The sequence below is a fragment of the Mustela lutreola genome, chromosome 15 (genome assembly GCF_030435805.1).
Source record: "Mustela lutreola isolate mMusLut2 chromosome 15, mMusLut2.pri, whole genome shotgun sequence".
In the NCBI taxonomy this organism is placed as follows: domain Eukaryota; kingdom Metazoa; phylum Chordata; class Mammalia; order Carnivora; family Mustelidae; genus Mustela; species Mustela lutreola.
Window position 1 is genome coordinate 16,291,250 of NC_081304.1, and position 23,304 is coordinate 16,314,553.

The window sequence follows — 23,304 nt, forward strand, 5'->3', positions numbered from 1 at the left end:
CATATAATGCTAACAGAAAAAGGTAACAAAACTGTATGCATATGAGTCCATGTATTTTTTTTTAATTATGTGTTCATGCTTATGTATATACCACACTTACACACATACACACAAACACACACACTCACATGCTTAGGACAATCCTAGAAAAATATATGTAAAAATACCAAAGTTTGCCTTTATGTAGTGGGATTACACATAAGTTTTACTTTCTTCTTTATCGTCTCCTTACTTTCTTCTTTATATTCTCCCAGAGAATGAAGTTATTTCCACTTTGAATAATTATTTTAATATAAATCTCCAAAAAAATCACCAAGAAAATTAATATATGGATAAATAAATATGTCAGAAAAAAATAGAACTGCTTCTTTAACTCTTCTAAAAGTTTTATTTATATCATTTTATTTTTATACCTTCTGAAAGCTGTCTAAAGTAAACACAAAAAATGACAGGATGATTTGGATAGATGGACAGATTGGATACATACGCACTATTGCAACTTGTCAATTCAATACTACTAGATTGCTTCGTAATATTCTATGGGCGGTCCATACCTCTCATAGGATCTTCCATCCATAAATCTTTTATAATGATAAATCCACATCTGATATTTGAACAGCTCAGTGCTTTCAACCTTAGAGTATTATTTTGCATTTATGTATACTGAATTTATTTTATTTCTGGCCACCTCTTCAACTTATCTATTCCATTTTTATTCTAAGCTTTTCTCTCCTCCCTAACAAGCTTAGAATGGTCTGTAAATGTAATCAATTCTCTATTATGTACTTCTTTGATTAAAGTACTGGACACTCACTACAAAAGAAATATTACTTTTCTATGTGATTTTAAATGAAATTATTCAGTTTTTTATTTGCATTTCCTTGGCTACTACTGATAGAACATATTTTTATATGACAATTGGCTATATATATTTTCTTTTATGTGAAATACTTGTCCATGTATCTCACCCATTTTTCCATTCTATTACTGATTTGTATGAGCTCTTTACACATTCTATAATCGTTTGCCAGTTCTGTGAATTGCAATTATTCCCAAGTTTGTAACTTATCTTTTTACTTTAAGGTGTCCTTTGATAAATAAAAGTTCTTAATTTTAATATAAATATATTAATCTGTTCTCTTATACTCAAACATTTTGCCTTAAGAAATTTTCCCTATCCTATCCCTATCCTATGAAATTAGCAAAAATTAAAAGTCTAAAAATAACAAACATTGATGAAAGTATGTCATAATCTAATGCAGTAATTAACAATCCAATTATGTACTGAGGTTCAACTTTCAATCTCATTACCATAAATGTGCAAAAGAAGTTTTTACAACATATTATAAAGCTTAGCTTTCTTATGATTTGCAATTAATCTGACCAACATATCATTTATATCTATGTTTATAGACTCTAAAGTAATAATAAAAACATAAAACTTACCATCAATATCTATAGTCCTTAGAGCTTTTTGCATTTCTGAGTCACTTATAAAAATCTTCAACGTGTGATGGATCGTTGGCAGATCATTCACATAAATCTTACCACTCTGAATTTTGCTGAAAATTTTACAGGCCTTCTGAAGTGCTAAACACAAACCCCAAAACAGTTAATTATTTCAAATGAATAATTATCCTTATCCCTGCGACACCCTAACTCAAGGATAAACAACAATAATCACCAAAAGAAGAAAGAGGAGCAAATCTTTGTGTTCTAACCCTTTGCTTTAAAATGGATCTTCTGACTTATTTAGGTCTGTCTCAGGTGAATGGCCTACAAATCTGTAAGTTTCCTAAAGAACCCTCAGAAACTGTAAGAAAGTCATGCAAAATTGACATAATAAAGGCTCCCACAACTTTATCTGGGAATGTTAAATCCCTCTTCCATGCTCCTATATCACTTGGTATGGAACTCAGTCAAAGCTCTTGGTATTGTGACTGTTTGCATGTTAATAGCCCTCACTAAACTGTCAACTTCAAGGGGGGAAAGATTTTTTCATTCTTCAAGTGCCAGCGTCTAATTCAGGATAGATCCTCAAAAAATGTATGCAGAATTCAATTTAGTTCAGTGGATACATGTAGTATTCAGAAAAAGAGATGCAAGATAACAGTGCTAAATACCAGAGAAAGACTAAAATATTGTTAATAATAGTTTTAATAGGGTACTGGAGATGGAAACCAGGTGTAAGTAAACTGGGAAGTAAATATGTAATTAAGTAAATATGTAATTAATTAAATATGTAATTAATATGGGAAGTAAATATGTAATTCTTCTTCTTTGAAGAAGCTTCTTGGAAAAACAGAGTATAAAGTTGACATAGTCCTGGGGCATGTGGGTGGCTCAACTGGTTAAGCATCAACTTGGTTTCCGCTTATGATCATGATCATAATCAAGTTTAAGCATCGACTTGGTTTCTGATTATGATCATGATCAGGTCATGATCTCAGGGTTGTAAGACATAGCCCCAAATCAGCTCCAAGCTCAGTGTGGAGTCTACTTGAGATTCTCTCTCTCTCTCCTTCTGCTTTTGTCCCTCCCCCACCTTTCTCTCTCTCAAATAAATAAATAAATCTTTTTAAAAAATTTACATAGTCCCTGAGGAAGTAGAAAAAAATTGAATGAAAGAAAAATCAAGAAGTGAAAGGCCATTTTCTCCAATGAGAAAATAAGGAAGGCCATGGATGTTTACAATCCTAAGAGTTCTCCCCACATGGGAAATGTTTTCCTTTTTTCTGTGTCTATATGAGATGATGGATATTAACTAAACTATTGTGGTAATCATTTCACAATATATGTAAGTCAGGTCAATATGCCGCACACCTTAAACATATACAGTGCTTCATCTTAATTATATCCCAATAAAAGGGGGAGATAAAAAATGCCTAATACAGGGGTGCCTGGCTGGCTCAGTTATAAGAGCATGCAACTCTTGATCCTGAGGTTGTGAGTCTGAGCCCCATATTGGGCAAAGAGATTACTTTTTTTAAAAGGCCTAATATGATGACCAGAGTTAAGGTAAGAGGGAAAATATGCCAAATGACTCCATAAATACAGAGGAGAGACCCAAGATATGGAAGAATTCAGTGTCAAGAAGTAAAGAGTACTATGATTCTTAATATTAAGATACCAAGGACTAAATCCCAGTAAAATCAGTGACTCCAATGCTCACTAATACGTATATTCATTGGATGTAATATCCAGACTTTTTTCCCAAATAATTTGAACAAGATTAAGTACATATGTTATATTTTGCCTATCTCATCAATACAACAGAAGACATTCAAGAATACTTAATATACTTATGCCTTGCTCACAGGCTACAGCATTTGCCATATCATGTAATATTAATTGATATTATATGCCATTAGGAGTAAAGAAAGAGATGCTAACTCTATTAAACACACAATCAGGAAATTAATTCAAGAAATTCTAGAACCTATTATTACCACTTAATTCTTGTGAGTATAAGTTTCTTTGAGGTACTTCATTATATAATGTCTTGTAGAGGCTAGAAATCATTTCCCTTTTCCTGTCAAAGAAACAGCCACATTAGAAAGCAGCACAAAAATAGAGCAAAACAGCGCGTGTGTGCGCACACAATATTTATGCCATTTTTCCATTAAAATATTAATAAACCTATCAATGGTTTGAGAGTCTCCAGTGTCTTACTCCATAAAAACCTTTCTTAACTGTCCAAGTGATAGTGAATTATATATTCTTCATCCCAGAATACCCCTGGTGCTTCTTTTAGGTGCTCTATGGAGTAAAATTTACCCTAGTCAGTAAGTAGTGCCCACCACCCACAATCATTTGGCTATTACTCTTAATTCAAGTTACAGCAAATTTTCAGAGTTATTATAGTAAGGAAAAACAGGAATATCTTTAAATAGCAAAGAATCCCAGATTCCACAACTTGTCAGTAAAAATATTTTGAAAAAGTGATTTATCTAATCCCATAATGCATAAATAACTGAAATCATAAACTGTGTTAGAAGAAATCTCAACAGTCCATCTAGTACAAGACTCTTGCACAGATGTGGAGACTGAGGCCCAGGGATACAAAGTGAATTGTACAAGAGCCTAAGCTAGCATGTGAGGTCAGTAAGGACTCAAGTCCAAGTCTCTCATTTCCATATACAGTGGGCTCAGCTCTACATCACCCTTCCTAACAGCATAGTCTTAGTTTGCACAAACTATTTTGCAGTATGCAAAATATGTGGAAAGAATGGATGATTCCAAAAAAGAAAAAAAAAACTCAAATCTGAATGCAATATTTAGGGTAAAAAATACAGTGACTTAAATACCGAATAATTGAGGAAGATGTACAAAGGGGTGGTAAAATCTTCTGAACGCTGTACTGATTCGGCAACTTGAATAAAGAGTTTTCTTTCCTAGTCATCTTCTCCTTTGACAGCTTCACTGAGGAAGAGGCGATCTAGAGCCAAATACAAGAATGTTGATGCCTGAGATCACAGACCTCTTAAAAGGCAGGCTCCTCATATCATATCTAAGCTCCTCATTGATGTAAAATTGTTTTTCATAAGGAAATTAGTTTATATATACTAAAATTTGAAATAAACTATACAATATTCTTTTGCAAAGCCACATTTTTCTAAGCATGCAACTAAATCATCTCCTAATTAATATTAATATTCTGTCAATTTATAATAACTGATTTTACAAAACATGGCAAATCTATGGTACAGTAAAGACAAGACCATCAAATTCTAGACTATACATATAGGCTATGACTATATGAGCAAAACAGTTATTTAAATAATACAGGTAGTGGGATGCCTGGGTGGCTCAGTCGGTGAAGCATCTGTCTTTGGCTCAGGTCATAATCCCCTGGGGTCCTGGGATCAAATCCCACGTCAGGCTCCTTGCTCAGCAGGGAGCCTAGTTCTCCCTCTGCCTGCTGCTCCCCCTGCTTTTGCTCTCTCTCACACACACAAATAACAAAATCTTTAAAAAAAAAAAAAAAAAAACCCACCACCACCACCAATTAACATAGGTAGTTATGCTTTTTTTAATTTATTTTTTATTTTCAGCATAACAGTATTCATTATTTTTGCACCACACCCAGTGCTCCATGCAATCCGTGCCCTCTATAATACCCACCACCTGGTACCCCGACCCTATCCCCCACCTCTTCAAAACCCTCAGATTGTTTTTCAGAGTCCATAGTCTCTCATGGTTCACCTCCCCTTCCAATTTCCCCCAACTCCCTTCTCCTCTCTAACTCCCCATGTCCTCCATGCTATTTGTTATGCTCCACAAATAAGTGAAACCAAATGATAATTGACTCTCTCTGCTTGACTTATTTCACTCAGCATAATCTCTTCCAGTCCCGTCCATGTTGCTACAAAAGTTGGGTATTCGTCCTTTCTGATGGAGGACTTTCCATAGTGTATATGGACCACATCTTCCTTATCCATTTGTCCATTGAAGGGCATCTTGGTTCCTTCCACAGTTTGATGACCGTGGCCATTGCTGCTATAGACATTGGGGTACAGATGGCCCTTCTTTTCACTACATCTGTATCTTTGGGGTTATGCTTTTTTAAAAGACTTTTATTTATTTATTTGACAGACAGACATCACTAATAGGTAGAGAGGCAGGCAGAGAGAGAGGAGGGAAGCAGGCTCCCCATTGAGCAGAGATCCCCACCTCTCACCCCAGTGCAGGGCTCAATCCCAGGACCCTGAGATCATGACCTGAGCCAAAGGCAGAGGCTTAACCCACTGAGCCAGCCAGGCACCTGGTAGTTATGCTTTAAATTATCCTTATGATTGGGGTGCCTGGATGGCTCAGCAGGTTAAAGCCTCTGCCTTCGGCTCAGGTCGTGATCCCAGAGTTCTGGGATCGAGCCCCACATCGGGCTCTCTGCTCAGCGGGGAGCCTGCTTCCTGCTCTCTCTCTCTCTCTCTCTCTCTGCCTGCCTCTCCACCTACTTGTGATTTCTGTCAAATAAATAAATAAAATCTTTTTTAAAAAATTTAAAAAATAAATAAATAAAGTATCCTTATGATTGAGAAAATGATCCACTTAACATGTATGTATAAACCATGATTCAAAAGTGGCAAGTAGCTAGATAGATAGAAAAGCGTCATTTTACAAAATGAGGACTATAATAGTAGGTGTCTTCAATTTTACATGGAATCTAGAGCTTTGTCTTTCTAAGACCATGCAGGATATAGAAATAAGACTCTGAAAACATATAAGATTGGTAAGAATTGGTACTGAGATTCCACATAGAGCCAAAATTTTCAAAAGGCAATGTTACCAGCAAGAATAGGCTGGGGGGAAAATAGCAAAACAAAAACAAAAACAAACAATTTATCCCAAACAGAAGTATGCAGAATAAAATCTGTCTTTGTCTCAGCTCTTGGCTGGAAAAAGAGAGAGAGAAGAGAGTACTCTTCTTTTTTTTTTTTTTTTTTAAGATTTTATTTATTTACTTGACAGAGAGAGATCACAAGTAGACAGAGAGGCAGGCAGAGAGAGAGAGAGGGAAGCAGGCTCCCTGCTGAGCAGAGAGCCCGATTCGGGCCTCGATCCCAGGACCCTGAGATCATGACCTGAGGCGAAGGCAGTGGCTTAACCCACTGAGCTGCCCAGGCGCCCGAGAGAGTACTCTTCTTTTTTTTTTTTTTTTTTTTTTTTTTTTTTTTTTTTTTTAAAGATTTTATTTATTTATTTGACAGAGAGAGATCACAAGTAGGAAGAGAGGCAGGCAGAGAGTGAGAGAGGGAAGCAGGCTCCCTGCTGAGCAGAGAGCCCGATGCGGGACTCGATCCCAGGACCCTGAGATCATGACCCGAGCCGAAGGCAGCGGCTTAACCCACTGAGCCACCCAGGTGCCCGAGAGTACTCTTCTTGATTAGTTATAGCTACAGTCTACCCACACATGAGTACAGAATGCAAATCTACACTAAATACATGGGCTAGGAAAATAGAAACCAAAAAATTCATTTAAAGTGATTCCATGTTTGTAACACCTCTAAAGTGCAGGGCAGGAGTGAATTCAAATTCTCCTGGAGGAGAGTACTCTAAATCCAGAGTCATCATGAGATTCCCATAGATTTAGATCAAATATATAGTTTGATATATAGGATATAAGGGTATAAGTTAATGAGTGAGATTACACAAAGCAATAAACAGCAGATTTAGATCCCCAAGGACTTTATATTAGGTTTATCAGATATCAATATTGAAACAACTATGGAACATGAACAAAGAAAATGAGAGAAGGCAGATTTTAAAAAAATAATAAATAAAATTTCTAGAAGTAAAAAATATAAGCACTGAAATTAATACCTCAATAGACAGGTTAAACTGCAGATTACATTCAGCTAGAGAAAGAAAAACTAGAAAACAGATGAGAAAAATTATCCAGACAAAAGAGAGTGTATCTATCTAAGTACATCATACAGTGAATGTAGTAGATTGAATGGCAGCCCCACAAAAAGATATGCCCATATCCTAATCCTTGAAACATATATGTGACTCTATCTGGTAAAAGGTCTTTGTAGATGGAACAAAGTCAAGGATCTCAAAATGAGATCTATGATGTGTTTAAAAAATGATGTGTTTATAAAAGTAGAACAAGTCCTAGGATACAAACACAGGTGAGAAGACCATACACGGAGCAAGCTGGAGGCCAGGACTGAATTTATGCTGCCACAGTGAAGGAATGCCTAGGGTCATTGTAGCAGCGGAAATATTAACAGAGAGCACCTTTATTTCATAAAAATGAAAGTCTAATGGAGGAAAAGGGAGAAAAGGGCTCTTTGTTATATTTTTTTTTAAAAAGGGAGAAGAAAAGGAGGAAAAGGGGGAGGATTGTAAGGGGAAGAGGAGGAAGTGGAAGTATTTCAGATTGTGACATTTCAATACTGGAACTAAAATTATATGGAATGTCTGAAAGCCAAAAGCAACACTCAAAAGTAAAATAAATATTTCCAGATCATTAATTTACCTCAGTCCTTTTAGTATGCAATTGTCCTTGTAAAGTTTTCTCTCTCTTGACATTTTCTTCTGAAAAATCAGAGAATTTTTCTTCTCCACACAGGAATACTGATGTTGCATTCCTAAAATGCCATAAAAATGGAGTAATTCCTGAATTACTTTTTTTTATTACTTTTTGTTTTTCATCTTTTATTTGCAGAACTTTCCAAACATATATAAAAGTAGGGTAATGTGATGATTTTCCCATGTACCCATCACCCAGTTTCAATAATGGGTAATCCTATTTCATCCAGATCCACTTTTCTACTCCTATTTCTTATTATTTTGAAGCAAATTCCCACATTATATTATTTCATGTGAAAAAATTTTAGTATGAATTTCTAAAAGGTATTTTTTTAATATATTTGGAACACAATGATGATGCCCAAAAAATTAACAATAATTTCTTAATATTACCACAGCCAGTGTGGTAATATTGAACACAGTCAGTGTTCAAATTTCCAACTGTTTCATAAATATCAAAAATTTTTAACACTTTGCATCAGGATTCAATAAGGTCCCCATTACAGTTTGTTGATGTGTCTTTTAAATCTCCATTTATCTATAGGGTCTCCTACCATGTCTTCTATCATCATCATGAGCATCATTCCCAGGCAATTTGTCCTATAGATTTCCCATTCTGGATTGTATTAGATTTATATAGATTTCCCAGACTGGATTTTTCCCAGTCTGATTGTATTACCACGGTTGTAGGATTTTTTTTTAAAGATTTTATTTATTTATTTGTCACAAAGAGAGAGAGAAAGTGAGAAAGCGCACAGACAGGATGAGTGGCAGACAGAGGGAGAAGCAGGCTCCCCATGGAGGAAGGAGCCCCGTGTGGGATCATGACCAGAGCCAAAGGCAGACATTTAAATGATGAAGCCACCCAGGCATCCCCAGTGGTAGGATTTTAAATATTTAATAGGATTCACAGTTTTTATTTGTTTTTTCAGTAAAACCACCATACAGATGCTGGTGTTTTCCACTGGGAGGTATATAATGTACAAGTGGTTCTCTAATTGTGGTATTAGCTTCTGTACTTATACATAATAACTAGACTCAGAAAATCATCAGGGACTATAAAATATTTATACCTAAATCTATCATTCCTTCTTCACTCATTAGATATTTCTATAAAGAAAAACTTCCTCTTGGGTATTATTTGGTTACTCAGTGGTATAGTTCACATAGAAAGGTGGGATAATTACTTTATTCTTTTCCTTTTCATAACAATGACTTCGGTCACTTGTATCCTCCAATAGTGACAAAATAATTTTTATACTATTTTGTACCCTTGGAGTTACATACATTAAATTTATCTTACTTCCTTATAATTATTACCCTTATTGACACCCTAATTGTCACAGGTATGGTGGGAATCTCTTCAAGTAGGCTCTTGAGACATTTTGATGCATCTCTGATAGGAGTCTTTGTTAGTTTCCTTATTTCTCTAGCACCAGATGCTCCGGGCTCATCTGTACATTTCCTTTCCCAGACATGCACTTCCTCTAGGGCACTGTGTGTCCCCAGGTGTTAACCTATTTTACACAGTTAATAAAATAAAGTAAAGGAACACTCTACCACCTTCCATTCCTTCCTTGCCTTTTGTCATCTAACACAAAGGAATAGTGAGAATCCCCATGAGACTATCAGCAGATTTGTCAGCAGAAACCTGCAGGCCAGAAAGGAGTGGTATGATATATTCAAAGTGCTAGGGGAAAAAACCCTGCCAACCAAGAATAGACCACCTCATAGGAGGAGTCAAGATGGCGGAGAAGTAGCAGGCTGAGACTACTTCAGCTAGCCGGAGATCAGCTAGATAGCCTATCTAAAGATTGCAAACACCTGAAAATCCATCGGCAGATCGAAGAGAAGAAGAACAGCAATTCTGTAAACAGAAAAAAAAAAACACTTTCTGAAAGGTAGGACCGGCGGAGAAGTGAATCCAAAGCGATGGGAAGATAGACCCCGGGGGGAGGGGCCAGCTCCCGGCAAGCGGCGGAGCAACCCCACACAAAATCAGGACTTTTAAAAGTCTGTTCCACTGAGGGACATCGCTCCAGAGGCTAAACTGGGGCGAAGCCCACGCAGGGTCAGCGTGGCCTCAGGTCCCGCAGGGTCACAGAAGGATCGGGGGTGTCTGAGTGTCACAGAGCTTGCGGGTATTGGAACGGGAAAGCCGGCTACAGAGACAGAGCCGACAGTAAGCTCACAGCTCGGTGTTACCTTGAACCGGTCGCAGGCTCGGTGAGCTCAGAGCGCGGCCGGAGGTCAGGCAGACGGGAGTAACTGGGCGCTGTTCTCTGAGGGCACACTGAGGAGTGGGGCCCTGGGCTCCGGGCTCCTCCGGGCCGGAGACCAGGAGGCCGCCATTTGTATTCCCCGTCCTCCGGAACTCTACAGAAAGCGCTCAGGGAACAAAAGTTCCTGAAAGCAAACCCGAGCGGAATACTCACCCCGGCCCCTATAAGGGCGGTGCAATTCCGCCTGGGGCAAAGACACTTGAGAATCACTACAACAGGCCCCTCTCCCAGAAGATCAACAAGAAATCCAGCCGAGACCAAGTTCACCTACCAAGGAGTGCGGTTTCAATACCAAGGAGAGCAGCAGAATTCCAGAGGAGGAGAAAGCAAAGCACGAAACTCATGGCTTTTTCCCTGTAATTTTTTTTAGTCTTGCAGTTAATTTAATTTTTTTCTTTTTCATTTTTTGTTTTTTTTCTCGCCTTCTGGTTAAATTTTTTTTTTAACTTTTACCTTTTTCTTTTTTAACTTTTTTAACTAGTTTATCTAATATATATTTTTTTCTTTTTTATATTTTTCTTATTTGTTTTCTTTTTTTTTAATTCTTCTCTTTTTTTCTTTTTTTTTTCTTTTTTCTTTTTTTTTTTTTTTGTTCTTCCTTTTTGAACCTCTTTTTATCCCCTTTCTCCCCCATCACGATTTGGGATCTCTTCTAATTTGGTTAAAGCATATTTTCCTGGGGTTGTTGCCACTTGCTCCTTCATATACTCTTATCTGGACAAAATGACAAGACGGAAAAATTCAACACAAAAAAAAAGAACAAGAGGCAGTACCGAAGGCTAGGGACCTAATCAATACAGACATTGGTAATATGTCAGATCTAGACTTCAGAATGACAATTCTCAAGGTTCTAGCCGGGCTCGAAAAAGGCATGGAAGATATTAGAGAAACCCTCTCGAGAGATATAAAAGCCCTTTCTGGAGAAATAAAAGAACTAAAATCTAACCAAGTTGAAATCAAAAAAGCTATTAATGAGGTGCAATCAAAAATGGAGGCTCTCACTGCTAGGATAAATGAGGCAGAAGAAAGAATTAGTGATATAGAAGACCAAATGACAGAGAATAAAGAAGCTGAGCAAAAGAGGGACAAACAGCTACTGGACCACGAGGGGAGAATTCAAGAGATAAGTGACACCATAAGACGAAACAACATTAGAATAATTGGGATTCCAGAAGAAGAAGAAAGAGAGAGGGGAGCAGAAGGTATACTGGAGAGAATTATTGGGGAGAATTTCCCCAATACGGCAAAGGGAACGAGCATCAAAATTCAGGAGGTTCAGAGAACACCCCTCAAAATCAATAAGAATAGGCCCACACCTCATCACCTAATAGTAAAATTTACAAGTCTCAGTGACAAAGAGAAAATCCTGAAAGCAGCCAGGGAAAAGAAGTCTGTAACATACAATGGTAAAAATATTAGATTGGCAGCTGACTTATCCAGAGAGACCTGGCAGGCCAGAAAGAGCTGAAATGATATTTTCAGAGCACTAAACGAGAAAAACATGCAGCCAAGAATACTATATCCAGCTAGGCTATCATTGAAAATAGAAGGAGAGATTAAAAGCTTCCAGGACAAACAAAAACTGAAAGAATTTGCAAACACCAAACCAGCTCTACAGGAAATATTGAAAGGGGTCCTCTAAGCAAAGAGAGAGCCTACAAGTGGTAGATCAGAAAGGAACAGAGACCATATACAGTAACAGTCACCTTACAGACAATACAATGGCACTAAATTCATATCTCTCAATAGTTACCCTGAATGTGAATGGGCTAAATGCCCCTGTCAAAAGACACAGGGTATCAGAATGGATAAAAAAACAAAACCCATCTATATGTTGCCTCCAAGAAACTCATTTTAAGCCCAAAGACACCTCCAGATTTAAAGTGAGGGGGTGGAAAAGAATTTACCATGCTAATGGACATCAGAAGAAAGCAGGAGTGGCAATTAGATTTTAAGCCAAAGACTATAATAAGAGATGAGGAAGGACACTATATCATACTCAAAGGGTCTGTCCAACAAGAAGATTTAACAATTTTAAATATCTACGCCCCCAATGTGGGAGCAGCCAACCATATAAACCAATTAATAACAAAATCAAAGAAACACATCAACAATAATACAATAATAGTAAGGGACTTTAACACTCCCCTCACTGAAATGGACAGATCATCCAAGCAAAGGAAATAAAGCAAGGAAATAAAGGCCTTAAACGACATACTGGACCAGATGGACATCACAGATATATTCAGAACATTTCATCCCAAAGCAACAGAATACACATTCTTCTCTAGTGCACATGGAACATTCTCCAGAATAGATCACATCCTCGGTCCTAAATCAGGACTCAACCGGTATCAAAAGATTGGGATCATTCCCTGCATATTTTCAGACCACAATGCTCTAAAGCTAGAACTCAACCACAAAAGGAAGTTTGGAAAGAACCCAAATACATGGAGACTAAACAGCATCCTTCTAAAGAATGAATGGGTCAACCGGGAAATTAAAGAAGAATTGAAAAAAATCATGGAAACAAATGATAATGAAAATACAACGGTTCAAAATCTGTGGGACACAACAAAGGCAGTCCTGAGAGGAAAATATATAGCGGTACAAACCTTTCTCAAGAAACAAGAAAGGTCTCAGGTACACAACCTAACCCTACAACTAAAGGAGCTGGAGAAAGAACAAGAAAGAAACCCTAAGCCCAGCAGGAGAAGAGAAATCATAAAGATCAGAGCAGAAATCAATGAAATAGAAACCAAAAAAACAATAGAACAAATCAACAAAACTAGGAACTGGTTATTTGAAAGAATTAATAAAATTGATAAACCCCTGGCCCAACTTATCAAAAAGAAAAGAGAAAGGACCCAAATAAATAAAATCATGAATGAAAGAGGAGAGATCACAACTAACACCAAAGAAATACAAACTATTATAAGAACATACTATGAGCAACTCTACGCCAATAAATTTGACAATCTGGAAGAAATGGATGCATTCCTAGAAACATATAAACTACCACAAATGAACCAGGAAGAAATAGAAAGCCTGAACAAACCCATAACCAGTAAGGAGATTGAAACAGTCATTAAAAATCTCCAAACAAACAAAAGCCCAGGGCCAGATGGCTTCCCGGGGGAATTCTACCAAACATTTAAAGAAGAACTAATTCCTATTCTCCTGAAACTGTTCCAAAAAATGGAAATGGAAGGAAAACTTCCAAACTCATTTTATGAGGCCAGCATCACCTTGACCCAAAACCAGACAAGGATCCCATCAAAAAAGAGAGCTATAGACCAATATCCTTGATGAACACAGATGCGAAAATACTCAACAAAATACTAGCCAATAGGATTCAACAGTACATTAAAAGGATTATTCACCACGACCAAGTGGGATTTATTCCAGGGCTGCAAGGTTGGTTCAACATCCGCAAATCAGTCAATGTGATACAACACATCAATAAAAGAAAGAACAAGAACCATATGATACTCTCAATAGATGCTGAAAAAGCATTTGACAAAGTATAGCGTCCCTTCCTGATCAAAACTCTTCAAAGTGTAGGGATAGAGGGCACATACCTCAATATCATCAAAGCCATCTATGAAAAACCCACTGCAAATATCATTCTCAATGGAGAAAAACCGAAAGCTTTTCTGCTAAGGTCAGGAAAACGCCAGGGATGTCCATTATCACCACTGCTATTCAACATAGTACTAGAGGTCCTAGCCTCAGCAATCAGACAACAAAAGGAAATTAAAGGCATCCAAATAGGCAAAGAAGAAGTCAAATTATCACTCTTCGCAGATGATATGATACTATATGTGGAAAACCCAAAACACTCCACTCCAAAACTGCTAGAACTTATACAGGAATTCAGTAAAGTGTCAGGATATAAAATCAATGCACAGAAATCAGTTGCATTTCTCTACACCAACAGCAAGACAGAAGAAAGAGAAATTAAGGAGTCAATCCCATTTACAATTGCACCCAAAACCGTAAGATACCTAGGAATAAACCTAACCAAAGAGGCACAGAATCTATACTCAGAAACTATAAAATACTCATGAAAGAAATTGAGGAAGACACAAAGAAATGGAAAAATGTTCCATGCTCCTGGATTGGAAGAATAAATATTGTGAAAATGTCTATGCTACCTAAAGCAATCTACACATTTAATGCAATTCCTATCAAAGTACCATCCATCTTTTTCAAAGAAATGGAACAAATAATTCTAAAATTTATATGGAACCAGAAAAGACCTCGAATAGCCAAAGGGATATTGAAAAAGAAAGCCAACGTTGGTGGCATCACAATTCCTGACTTCAAGCTCTATTACAAAGCTGTCATCATCAAGACAGCATGGTACTGGCACAAAAACAGACACATAGATCAATGGAACAGAATAGAGAGCCCAGAAATAGACCCTCAACTCTACAGTCAACTAATCTTCGACAAAGCAGGAAAGAATGTCCAGTGGAAAAAAGACAGCCTCTTCAATAAATGGTGCTGGGAAAATTGGACAGCCACATGCAGAAAAATGAAATTGGACCATTTCCTTACACCACACACAAAAACAGACTCAAAATGGATGAAGGACCTCAATGTGCGAAAGGAATCCATCAAAATCCTTGAGGAGAACACAGGCAGCAACCTCTTCGACCTCAGCCGCAGCAACATCTTCCTAGGAACAACGCCAAAGGCAAGGGAAGCAAGGGCAAAAATGAACTATTGGGATTTCATCAAGATCAAAAGCTTTTGCACAGCAAAGGAAACAGTTCACAAAATCAAAAGACAACTGACAACTGACAGAATGGGAGAAGATATTTGCAAACGATATATCAGATAAAGGACTAGTGTCCAGAATCTATAAAGAACTTAGCAAACTAAATCAAAACCACAATGCGATATCACCTCACACCAGTCAGAATGGCTAAAATCAACAAGTCAGGAAATGACAGATGCTGGCGAGGATGCGGAGAAAGGGGAACCCTCCTCCACTGTTGGTGGGAATGCAAGCTGGTGCAGCCACTCTGGAAAACAGCATGGAGGTTCCTCAAAATGTTGAAAATAGAACTGCCCTATGACCCAGCAATTGCACTATTGGGCATTTACCCTAAAGATACAAACGCAGTGATCCAAAGGGGCACGTGCACCTGAATGTTTATAGCAGCAATGTCCACAATAGCCAAACTATGGAAATAACCTAGATGTCCATCAACAGATGAATGGATCAAGAAGATGTGGTATATATACACAATGGAATACTATGCAGCCATCAAAAGAAATGAAATCTTGCCATTTGCGACAACATGGATGGAACTAGAGCGTATCATGCTTAGCGAAATAAGTCAAGCAGAGAAAGACAACTATCATATGATCTCCCTGATATGAGGAAGTGGTGATGCAACATGGGGGCTTAAGTGGGTAGGAGAAGAATCAATGAAACAAGATGGGATTGGGAGGGAGACAAACCATAAGTGACTTAATCTCACAAAACAAACTGAGGGTTGCTGGGGGGAGGGGGGTTGGGAGAAGGGGGTGGGATTATGGACATTGGGGAGGGTGTGTGCTTTGGTGAGTGCTGTGAAGTGTGTAAACCTGGTGATTCACAGACCTGTACCCCTGGGGATAAAAATATATGTTTATAAAAAAAAAAAAAAAAAAGAATAGACCACCTCACCAAGTTGTCCTTCAGAATGGAAAGACAGACAAAGAGTTTTACAGAACAAAAAAAAAAAGTGAAAGGAGTTCATTACACTAGATTGGCTTTATAAGAAAGCATGTGACTTTTGATCTCAGGGTTGTAAATTCAATTAAAAATTTAAAGAAGAAATTTTTTAAAGTATATTACTAGAGAAAAATTACCAAATCACAAAGGAAGAGAGCAAGAGAAAGGAACAAAGAAATTATAAAACAGCCAGAAAACAATCAAAATGACAATAGTAAGTCCACCCTATCAATAGTTACCTTAAATATAAATGGACTAACTTCTCCAATCAAAAGACATAGAGTGACTGAATAGATTAAAAGAAAAAGAAAAAAAAAAAGACCCAAATATATGCTGTCCTCCAGACGATCACTTCAGCTTTAAGGACAAGTATAGACTGAAAGAAAAGAGATAGAAAAATATATTCCATGCAAATGGAAACCAAAAGAGGGAAGGGGTAGCTATATTTACTTTAGACAAAATAAATTTCAATATATGTTTTTAAGTCAAAAACTGTAACAAAAAAAGTCATTATATTATGATAAAGGGATGAATTAATCAAAAGGATAAAGCAATTGTAATATTTATACATTCAACATAATAGCACTGAAAGATATAAAACTAGGATTAATATATCTGAAGAGAGAAATAAACAGCAATGCAGCAATACTTAGAGAAACTCAATACCCCACTTTCAACAATGGATCCATCAACAAGACAGAAAGACAAAGGGAAACATTGGATTCCAACTACATCATCAACCAAATGGACCTATAGGGACAAACATATAGAGAACACTCTATCCAACAGCAGCAGAATACACATTCTTCTCAAGCATATATGCAACATTCTCTGGAATAGATCAATTGTTAGGCCACAAGTCTTTTTTTTTTTAAGATTTTATTTATTTGACATGCAGAGATCATAAATAGGCAGAAAGGCAGGCAGAGAGAGAAGGAGGAAGCAGGCTCCCTGCTAAGCAGAGAGCCTGATGGGGGGCTCAATCCCAGGACCCAAAGATCACCCACTGAGCCACCCAGGCACCCCAAAACAAGTCCTTAAAACCTTAAGAAGATGAAATCATATCAAGCATCTTTTCTGACCACAAAGGTATAAAACAATAAGTTAATTATAAGAAAAAGACTGGGAAAAAACACATATGCAGAGATTAAACATGTTCCTGAACAACCAATGGGTCAAAGAGAAAATCAAAAGAGAAATAAAAAAACATCTGGAGACAAAGTAAATGAAAACATGACATACCAAAACTTACTGGATGCAGCAAAAGCTGTTCTAAGAGAAACATTTATAGAGATAAATGCCTATATAAGGAAAAAAGAACGATCTCAAATAAACAGCCTAATTTTATACCTCAAGGAACTGGAAGAAAGAAAAAAATTAAGCCCAGAGTTAAGGAAAGAAAGGAAATAACAAAGATTAGAGCCAAAACAAGTGAAACTAAAAAGATAGTAGAAAAGATCAAAGAAGCTAAGAGCTTATTTTTTTAAAAGATAACCAAAATTAGCAAATCTTACTAGACTAAGAAAAAAAGAGAAGACTCAAATAAAATAAAATCAGAAAAAAGAAGAGACATTCAACTGATAACAGAAATATTAAACATCATAAGAAACTACTCTGAATAATTATATGCCAACAAATTAGGTAACCCAGAAGAAATATATAAATTTCTAAGTTTCTAAAACCATGTAAGAATGAATCACGAAGAAACAGAAAATCTGAAAAGACTAATTATTAGTAAGGAGATAGAATCAGTAATCAAAAACCTCCCAACAAAGAAAAGTCCAGGATAGCTTCACTGGTGAATTCTATTTAAATATTTAATTCTATTTAAATATTTCACTGGTGAAATATTTAAAGAATTAATGCCAAATCTTCTCAAACTCTTCCCAAAAATTGAAGAGGAAAGAACACTTCCAAACTCATTTTAAGAAGCCAGCATAAGCCTCAGCATAGCAAAGCCAGAAAAGGATACTACAAGAAAAGAAAACTATAGCCCAATATCCCTGATAAACATAGATGCAAAAATTCTCAACAAAATACTGGCAAACCAAATCAACAGTACATTAATGATCTAGTGGTATTTATTTCTGGGATTCAAGTATGGTTCAACACAGGCTAATTAGTAAATGTGATACAGCACAGTATAGGGAAAACCCATTCTCTGTTTCTCCTTTACTCCCACATTACTACCATACTCACAACACTTCTGACACTAGATGTGTGAGGTACCCCCCATCCCGTGAAGCAATTCTCTGCCACACCAGCTGGGTGTCCTACAAATTAACTCCATTCTGACACTATCTACCTGAATATACTGTCAGATTCTACAGGTTAAGGGCTCAGTCCCACAAGACTGCCCCAACCTACTTGTGGAGTCACAACTCTGACTGATAAGTTATAAATCAGAGATTCCTACTACAAGGTCCTCCTTGGATTTGATTACTTTTCCAGAAGAGCTCACAGAACTCAGAAAAATAGTTACTTATATTAATGAGTTTATTTTTCATATATGATAGAAGATACAGATAAAGTCAGATGAAGAGATACATATGGCAAAATCTGGGAAGATCTCAGCATAGGAGCTTCTATTCTCTTGGAGTTAGAGTACATCGCCCTCCTGGTATGTGGATGTTTACACCAACCAGGAAGATCTCTGAACCCCATATTGCCGAGATTTTTATGGAGGCTTTCTCATGTAGGCACGATCAATTATTAATTCCATTTCCAGCTCCTCTGCCCTCTCTGGAGAGATTCTGGGTTGGTGAACACATCCTCAAACTGGGAGGGTGACACACCCCAACTCCATGAGGACAGTGGCTCCTGTGCTTGGGACACCCCCAAATCTCACTTTGTTTATATCTTCATCTGGCTATTCACCTGTATACTCTGTCATATCCTTTATTAAACTGGTAAACATGAGTGTTTCCCTGAGTTCTGTGAGATGTTCTAGCAATTAATTAAACTCAAAGAAGGGTAATGGGAAGCTCTGATTTGTATCTAAATCCAACAAAAGTTGTGGGGAAATTGGGAACTTACTACTTGAGATTGGCATATAAAGTGCATGTGGGGTAGGCAGTCTCAAGTGACTGAGCCAACTAACCTGTGAGATCTGATGCTATCTCTAGGTAGCTAGTGTTAGAATTGAGTTAAATTGCAGGACATCCAACTGGTGTCACAGAATAGCTTGGTGTAGGATACCACACATCTGGGGGTCAGAAGTGTTATGAATATGGTGGTAGTATGATAGTAAAGGAGAAACATAGGAGAACTGAGGTTTTTCCAAATAACCACATTAACAAAATGAAGGATAAAAATCATATGATCATCTCAAAAGATACAGAAAAAACACTGATAAAGTTCAATTTTCTTTCATGATAAGAGATCCCAGCAAAGTGGGTATAGAAGGAATATACATCAACACAATAAAGGATATATATGACAAGCCAGAGCTAATATGATACTAAACAGTCAAAAACTTAAAGCTTTCCCTGTAAGATCAGGAACAAAAGAAGGGTGCCCACGCTCACCACTTTTCTTCAACATAGTATTGAAATCCTAGCCAGAGCAATTAGGCAAGTAAAAGAAATAAAGGCATTCAAATGGAAAGAAAGAAGTTAAACTGTCTCTATTTCCAAATGATATGATCTTTTATACAGAAAACCTTAAAGACTCTATCAAAAAACTGTTAGAAATGGGGCTCCTGGGTGGCTCAGTCATTAAGCATCTGCCTTTGGCATGGGTCATGATCTTGTAGTCCTGGGATAGGGCCCTGTATCAGGCTCCCTTGCTCAGCAGGAAGTCTGCTTCTTCCTCTCCTACTCCCCCTGCCTGTGTTCCCTCTCTCACTTTCTCTCTTTCTGTCAAATAAATAAACAAAATCTTAAAAAAAAAAAAAAACCAAAACCTGTTAGAGCTAATAAATAAATTCAGTAAAGTTGCAGGATACAAAATCAATATACAAAAATCAGTTGCAGAAATTAACAACAAATCATCAGAAATAGAAATTAAGATAACAATCCCATTTACAATATCATCAGAAACTAAAATACTTAGAAATAGATTTAACCAAGGAGGTGAAAGATCTGGACACTGAAAACTATAAAATATTAATTTAAAAAATGAAGAAGACACAAATTATGTGGCAGTATATTCTGTGTTTGTGGATTAGAAGAATTAATATTGTTAAAATGTCCATACTACCCAAAGTAATCTATAGAATCAATGCAATTCCTATCCAAATTCCAGTGGCATTTTTCACAGAAATAGAACAAATATTCCTAAAATTTGTATAGAACCACAGAAGACCTCAAAGAACCAAAGCAATCTTGAGAAAGAAAGAGCAACTCTCTAGAACATAGGTAGTAAGCTCTATGATATTGGTCTTGGCAATAATTTTTTGGATTTGATACTAAAAGCAAAGGTAACAATAGCAAAAATAAATGGGACAATATCAAACTAAAAAAGTTTCTACACAGCAAAGGAAACCATTGACAAAATGAAAAGGCAACCCATGGAATGAAAGAGAATATTTGCAAAACCACATATCTGATTAATTAATATTCAAAATACACAAGGAATTCATGCAACTCAATAGCAAATAAACAAATAATCCACTTTATTTTTTTTATTTTTTAAAAAAGATTTTATTTATTTATTTGACAGACAGATCACAAGTAGGCAGAGGCAGGCAGAGAGAGAGGAGGAAGCAGGCTCCCTGCTGAGCAGAGAGCCTGACGTGGGGCTCCATCCCAGGACCCTGAGATCATGACCTGAGGCTTAACCCACTGAGCCACCCAGGCGCCCCACAAATAATCCACTTTAAAAAGGACCTGAATAGACACTTTTCCAAAAAAGATACACAAATGGCCAGCAGGTACATGAAAAGGTGCTCAACATCACTCATCAAGAAAATGCAAATCAAAACCACAATGAGATATCACCTCACACCTGTTAGGATGGCTATTTTCAAGAAAAAACAAGTATTGGCAAGCATGTGGAAAAAAGGAAGTACCTATTTACTGCTGGGGGGAATGTAAATTGGTGCAGCAACTATGAAAAACTGTTGAGTTTCCTCAAAAATTTTAAATGTAACTACGATATGATCCAGCAACTCCACTTCTGGGTATGTGTCCAAAAGCAATGAAAACAGGATCTCAAAGAGATACTACACTCCCATGTTCACTGCAGCATTATTCATAATAGCCAAAATATGGAAACAATATAAATGTCCATCAACAAATAAATGGTTAAAGATGTGATATCTCTCTCTCTCTCTCTCTCTCTCTCTCTCACACACACACACACACACACACACACACACACACACACAAACTGGAATCTACCCAGCCATGAGAAAGAAGGAAATCCTGCCATTTGTGACAACATGGATGGACCTGAGGGCATTATGTAAAGTAAAATAAGTCAGACAGAGAAAGGCAAATATTGGATGATCTCATTTACATGTGGAATCTATTAAAAGCCAAATTCAGGGGCACCTGGGTGGCTCAGTCAGTTAAGCCCCTGCCTTCAGCTCAGGTCATGATCCCAGGGTCCTGGGATGGAATCCTGGTATTGAGTCCAGCATTAGGCTACCAGATGCTCAGCAGGAAACCTCTTTCTCCCTCTCCTGCTGCCCCTCCCCCTTGCTCAGGCTCTCTTGCTCATGCTCTCTCTCTCAAATCATTTTTATAAAAAAGCCAAATGCACAGAAACAGAGAGTAGAATGGTGGTTTCCAGGGGTTGGGGGTATGATAAATAAAAATAGGGAGAGGCTGGTAAAAGGTTATAAAACTAACTAAAAGATAAATAAGGTCTGTGGGTCTAACATAATGACTATAGTTGATGATACTGTATTACATAATTGAAATTTGCTAAGATGGTAGAACTTAAATGTCCTCACCAAAAATAAATAACTAAATAATGTAAATATGTGAAATGAGTAAAAAGTAAATCATTTCCCAATGTAAACATATGTTATCACACAGTACATTTAAATATATTACTTAAAGACAAATTAACAGACATATGGATAATTGCTCTCCTATAACTGGAAATCTATGATGGCTTATAGGTTTCCACAAAGTTGTGAGAGAAGTGAGAAAAAATGAAGAGAATGACTATGCAGGAATTAAAACTATACTTCTGAAAGAATGGCCACAAATATGCATGATCCTCTACATTTTAAAACATTAGGAGAACTTATGAGCTACATTTTTTATTCTCGCAAACTGACAGAAGTATAATTCAACTAACTTCAAAGTTTAACTTACATTTTTTTGTGTTCTAGTCTCAAATCCCTAATTTCATGTGAAATTCTCTTCTGCGTTGCTTTAGAAAATTTGACGTCTTTCTTGTTATCAGTACGTCTTGATGACAGGTTGGTTACAAATGAATTACAGCCATGATCTGATAAACTGATATTTTCTTCTGCCTGGAGAGCAACCAAGATTCATAGTCAGCTATGTTCTCTTTCCACATATAAATTAAATATGACATTCTGGGTCAAATCGCTCATTGTAGATCAACATTTTCTCTAAAATGATGCTACCAAATAGAATTTTATTAAAAAGGATTTAATTATTAGTGCATTAGGCCAGATTAGGTACATATTCTAAATGCCACCAACTATCTTCAGTGCATTATGCAGCTATAAAACATCCAGCATTCATGAATGTATTTAACAGTTGTTGAATCTAGTTCTTAAGGCATCTTTAAGCTTACTTCATTAAATTAAAAATTTCTGCTCAATGAAAGACTTTTTTTTAATTTTTTTAATTTTTTTATTTTCAGAAAAACAGTATTCATTATTTTTTTCGACCTCCCACCGCCCGCCCCTTCAAAACCCTCAGATTGTTTTTCAGAGTCCATAGTCTCTCATGGTTCACCTTTTTATGAAGCAAGTTGTTAAAGGTGCGCCTCTGTTGTAAGACAAATATATGCAGACCCTATAAGTCACTGAAGTAGTTCCCTTCATTTCTATTTTATGCAGAAATAGAAGTTCTCTAAACTCCTTTGGTGATCTGCTTTATAAATTGCCTGTGTTAATTTTTCAGGGGTTAAAAACTAATAGACCTTTGATCGACTAGTTGCATTCCAGTTGTTTTAAGCAAACAGCCAGATTTCAAAAGAGTTTATTTCTAACTTCATTCCTCTTTTTCTAAACATGTTCATTGCTTCTAGGCTCTAGTTCTTTTTTGTTGGAGGGCCTATCTATTTAAAAGTAATATAGCTGCTTCTTTTTTTCCTCAATAGACA

General features: G+C 36.8%; 1 protein-coding gene across 1 annotated transcript in view; it reads right to left on the bottom strand.

Moving 5' to 3' along the window:
• Positions 1–23,304, bottom strand: part of EFCAB13 (EF-hand calcium binding domain 13) — a 132,299-nt gene that overhangs the window by 96,863 nt on the left and 12,132 nt on the right. The window contains exons 3-7 of the mRNA XM_059149515.1: positions 22,320–22,480; positions 7,985–8,096; positions 4,308–4,438; positions 3,450–3,532; positions 1,447–1,590 (exon numbers count right to left, since the gene is read on the bottom strand). Coding sequence (XP_059005498.1) covers positions 1,447–1,590; positions 3,450–3,532; positions 4,308–4,438; positions 7,985–8,096; positions 22,320–22,480 — 631 coding nt within the window. The remainder of the gene's footprint in view (positions 1–1,446; positions 1,591–3,449; positions 3,533–4,307; positions 4,439–7,984; positions 8,097–22,319; positions 22,481–23,304) is intronic.